Source organism: Penaeus japonicus, unplaced genomic scaffold (genome assembly GCF_977035675.1).
Source record: "Penaeus japonicus unplaced genomic scaffold, GWHDUDI00000001_assembly GWHDUDI00000003, whole genome shotgun sequence".
NCBI classification, from domain to species: Eukaryota; Metazoa; Arthropoda; class Malacostraca; order Decapoda; family Penaeidae; genus Penaeus; species Penaeus japonicus.
This window is the reverse complement of record NW_028234405.1, coordinates 45,812,269-45,817,268: the sequence shown is the minus strand read 5'-3', so window position 1 is coordinate 45,817,268 and position 5,000 is coordinate 45,812,269. Positions and strand designations below refer to the sequence as shown.

The 5,000-nt window shown below is 34.7% G+C and overlaps 1 protein-coding gene across 2 annotated transcripts in view; it reads right to left on the bottom strand.

The window, feature by feature from the left end:
• IntS2 (integrator complex subunit 2) overlaps window positions 1-5,000 on the bottom strand; it is an 18,456-nt gene that overhangs the window by 7,972 nt on the left and 5,484 nt on the right. For both annotated transcript variants that reach the window (XM_043020372.2, XM_043020373.2), the window contains exons 4-9: window positions 4,933-5,000; window positions 4,314-4,526; window positions 3,876-4,048; window positions 3,544-3,744; window positions 3,240-3,423; window positions 1-127 (exon numbers count right to left, since the gene is read on the bottom strand). The exon at window positions 1-127 is cut by the window's left edge and continues 22 nt beyond it; the exon at window positions 4,933-5,000 is cut by the window's right edge and continues 63 nt beyond it. In XM_043020372.2, the coding sequence (XP_042876306.2) occupies window positions 1-127; window positions 3,240-3,423; window positions 3,544-3,744; window positions 3,876-4,048; window positions 4,314-4,526; window positions 4,933-5,000 (966 nt within the window). The remainder of the gene's footprint in view (window positions 128-3,239; window positions 3,424-3,543; window positions 3,745-3,875; window positions 4,049-4,313; window positions 4,527-4,932) is intronic.

Sequence of the window (5,000 nt, the reverse complement as noted above, 5' to 3'; positions counted from 1 at the left end):
GGACTTTGTGCTTGGTGAACATTCTGCTCTTAAGCTGATGATACACACAGTGAACAGGGAGAAATCCAGGGATGTTAGCATTTAACCCTGATGTCACTGGAACTTTGACTGCATGAGCTGTTACGACCTGTGGAAGAGATTGGAATTGTCTTCAGCTATGGCACATATCTGGTGAAAAGTTTTTCTTGATACCTAAAACACATAAAAGAATAAGATAAATAAATATATAATATCAAATCAATCAATGAATATATATTAAGAATATGAAGATGTACTTTTCCCATATTCTGCCACATCAGGATTTTATATCTGACATGGTAGATTTGATTATCTGAAAAGTGAATCTTGAAATCAATCCCACAATATTGCGCTGTGTGGAATATATACATTCAAGCTCAACGTACTCTCTTGTACTGGCATAAACATCTATTCTTACTACTCGTACAGTATGCTTTTGTAGAAAATTATAGAAATGAGAATTAACAACTTTACTGTGCAAGAGATATAATTAATGCATTTTCATTAAATTCTCATTAGAATTACTTATAATTACATATGAAAGTATGTATACCTTCAGAAAAATACCATAAATCATTCACAAAAAAAAGGGAAATAGTACCAAAATTCCTAATCCACAACCGTATATGCAATAATAATTAAACATGTTTTCTGTTTCCAAGTATGAATCTTCTTATTTCATTTTCAAAATTAGCTTATGAAAATAAACAATGTTTTTTGAGGGAATATTATCTCCATATACACTCAGTTCCAAAAGAAAGCATTTTCTGAACCAAACATGCAAAAAGGAACAATGCATTATCAAAAGTGTGAATGCAACATTGTGCAATATGTGTATCTGGAAAGAAACAAGTAGATCAGACACAGAAACTTCAAACAATACCACATAGTAGTTTGTCAGAGATGAATCTGTCTGTCAAGAATATTTCCCACTATTATTTTCAAATCAACTACTCTTATGGGATGACCAATGCATATTATGCAAGAGACGATTACCAGACTTATAAGTTGTTGGCTTTCATGCAACTGCTGGAGACTTTTCAAGAGATACAATAAATGTATATGCTCTTGTTTACGATAAAATAAGTATGAAAATTAATCAATAACATTGCTGGATATTTCAAGTTATTTTGTTAAAAGTAAAATGATAATTTTGTTTGAAGTAAAAAAACTAACCAAATACACAAGACCTATGGCTGCAATGGCAGAGATGTTTGTGATAGCCTTAGCTCTAAAGTGACACTAAACTTAAAAGTCCTGATAGATATTTTCTGGACAAAGAATACAGATTTTGTTTTACTAAAAAGTGCCATAAAAATCTCTTCAAACCAAACTGAAGTATATTCCAAATTGACAATTAAGAATTTAAAAGTACATAGATTGAATTCATTTTCTGCAGGTTAAAAGAGACATGTCAAATATGTAGGAAATGAGGTAAGCAAGAAAAGCAAGAGATATGAATGCAAAGATACAAAAATAGGTACATTCCTATTCTACTGTTGCTTTTAGAGTCTGTGACAACCTGTAAGAAGGTAAAACAAAGTAATGTGCACAGGAGCAAAAGATTAGATTTGAACCTCTACTTTTTTTAGTAAAAAAGAGACAGTGGAGGTCAACAGTAAATGGTTATGTTTTGACACAACGAAGATTGGACGATGAGCCAATGAGAGTTTACCAGTGAGAGAGCATGGAAAAGCATATAAAGTATCAAAGCATTACATACAAAAAGTGTGGTTATAAAAAAGTAGAAAAAAAAAATCTCTGTTGTAATAGAATTATCAGCAGAGCATTCTCACAACCTCCTTAAGAAAAATATGCATTCTATTTTGTATCCAAATAAAAAAAGAGGTAAAAATGCAAATAAACTAGTATGACCTGTCTATCCATGACAATTATATATAAAAATTTTATATCTTCTATATTTCCATCTAATATCAAATGAATGCTGTGTTCTACTATATAACCAACACTTGGGTATCATCATTACCATTTCTATGCGTTTGTATAACTGCATTTCTATCCTATGTTGACCTATGCTAACTACATCAAATGAATAATCTACAACACATTTCCATCCTATGTTGATTTATTCTAACTATATCAAATAAATAATCAACATGCAAAAGCTCTATCAATTTCTCCTTAACAACATATAAAACAAACTGGCATATATATATCTGTGGTGACTTGATCCTCTGAGTTTTAATGTTTATTTTCTTATCTGTCTACAGGCCATTCTTCTGATGTTGCTATTTTTATCATTGTTACTCTGCAATGATATAACTGCATTAACAGTTCCAATTCTTGCTTTTAGGTGGGCATTCACATACTCATCCAGTTTTCCTATATTCACAATGAAAAGGATACATAGGAAATACTGAAATAATAGGTCTATGCATGTTTTCTTATGAATTGAGCATGTACAACTAACCAAGTACCCAATCAAGGCCAATGAAAATGTGAAACTACAAAGACATTTTTCCCTGTGTGGGCTAATGTTAAAACTCTCCATTCTAATAAAGAAAGCTCAGAGAAGAAAAGTCTGCTATGTTTTAGGGTGAATGATAACCAGACTTGACTTGTTAACCTAACCTATGCATTATTCATATTCTGTTCTTCATAACATTAATTTGTATTTTCTTTGAAAAAATACAAATTAAAAAGTATTCAACTCCATCATACCCTGAACCTCAAGAAAGAGACGAGGAAAATTGAACCTTACTTAGTAGTCAAGAAGGATATTGTGCAGATATTTTGTAGTGCCTCTCCAAGAACAAACAAAGTATTGTGAGAGTAACTCTTTTCATCCTATGGCCTACCTTCTTCACCCACTGGTTCTCCAAATTCTGGGCCAGTTAGTTTGAGGTTAGCAACAGAGAAAGCCAATTAGCTCCAACCAGAACTACTTAGTAACAAAAGCTTCTGAAATGACAGTCATTCCTAGGAATATAATTTCTAAAATAAAAAATGCTATAAAATTAAATTGACTTATTACCATTAGTTGCATCACATTGGCTAATATATTGCCATACCTCACATAATATTATAAAACTTTCATAATGAGTTCAACAGAGTAATGAGTTCAAAGCTAATTACATATGTAAAAAAAAATCCAGAGATTTAATGAGAAGAGAGCATGGAAGGTAATCAAATTGTTGGAGTTGAATGAAGGAGAAAAAAGAGGAAAAACTATTCTATAAAATCAAAATCTACAATCTCACCTGCTCTGTAAATACATCATGTGTGAAGATGTACTTGATGCGAGAGAGGTTATTTGCCCTTGTAAGAACCTTCATTCCAAGAGCGGCACTGACTAATTCTATGATGGCACTCAACTGTTGTACATGGAAGTGTATAGCCATCAATAACAACATAGCACCAAATGAAGAAGAAACACCACTTGCTCTGTAATTATAAGTTGAGGTTAAAATAGCAATCTTGTCCAGTGTTATGATTACACATATCATACCGAGTATACATAGAATCAACCAAAAGTCTCACTGTACAAAACGAACAATCTCTTACCCAGCAAAGTATGCCTCCTCCTTTACCAACCACTTAATCCACTCGGAGGCTTTCCGCTCATTCTCCTGGGAGGAGATAAGTGAAGGGCAGGCAATGAGCATACAGAGACCGGTGCTGACAAACCTTACACCCGCAGCTGATGGCGGTGGGTGACAAGTGACCAGCTGGAGTAGCAGGCCAATCTCTTTGTCCTCACTGAACCTGCAGGCAAAGGAAAGGAACGGAAGGCAAATTGTAGTGCACTGATAAAATCTAAATGCAGATGTATTTCAAATATTTACACATCTTACCAAAATATCACAATGCTATTAACACTAGCACAGACATCTTACTTGAGGTTTGCTAAGCTTTTGAGAGCACAGTACAGTCTTAGTAGAGCTGTGGCGTGGATGACCTGTGAATCTGGCAGTGTGTCATTGCTATTGAAGAGCAGCAGGTTCCTTAGACGTTCACTCAGGTCTGTCCGTAAGGCTGCCAGTGCTGAAGCTTGTTGTTCATATTTTCTCTGTATGTCAAGAAGCAAATTAGTGCCCACTCGGATACTGCTATAAAGGAATCATAGCTATACAATAAAGTGAAGTAAAAGAACGGTCTGCAGAAAGATGAGACAATCTGTGTTTTGGCTGAGATAAAATGGTTAGGCCTTATTTGTAAATTTGCCTTTTGAGTTACATGTGGTGTATTAATCCACACATCTTAATGTGAGATTGACAGAGCCTTCAATAATAAAATGACTATATAAGAACAAAGTACTAAGGTACTTCACATACCCTTTGGCCACTCTTAACAAAATGCGCAAACCAAGTACGCTGCTGGTGGTTGTGCGAAAGGAGTAAACCTGTGATGAAGCTGACTGCATCCCCGCCTTCGCCTCCATACACACTGCTTCCAACAGCCCCAGAACTCCCTGCTACACCAGACCCTGCCTTCCCTGCATCAAGGGTGAGGTACACAGCTAGGCCTGGCATCCGGCACTGCTCCACCTAATGATGGCAAGTACTAATCGTTAACACACAAAACAGAAATGTTGGCTTAATGTCTGATAGAGAAAGAATAAAATATGAGAAATTGAAAAAAAAAAGATGAAACTTGATTTGGTTAAAAATAAAAAGCAAAATGCTGTTACCAAATATCAATAATAAAAAAAAAAATCACCTTTCTTTCACTTTCTTTAACTAACCCATTCATACCAGATAATGTGATATCATGTCATTGGAGTATTTCCCATATGACAGGTGGTATCCTATTGTATATAAATACACATTTTTCTTGGCTTCTCGAAAAATTTCTAGACCTCCCTCCAAATGTAAAAGAATACAAAACCTTTTTGTCATCCTTAGAATAGGGCATTTTAATATCAGCAAATTACTCAAACTAGAATCAACTCACACAAAGGGCTCGAACATTGAGTGCCTGACTAGGATTCATTTGGCACAACGTCCGCACAGCCTGGAGGC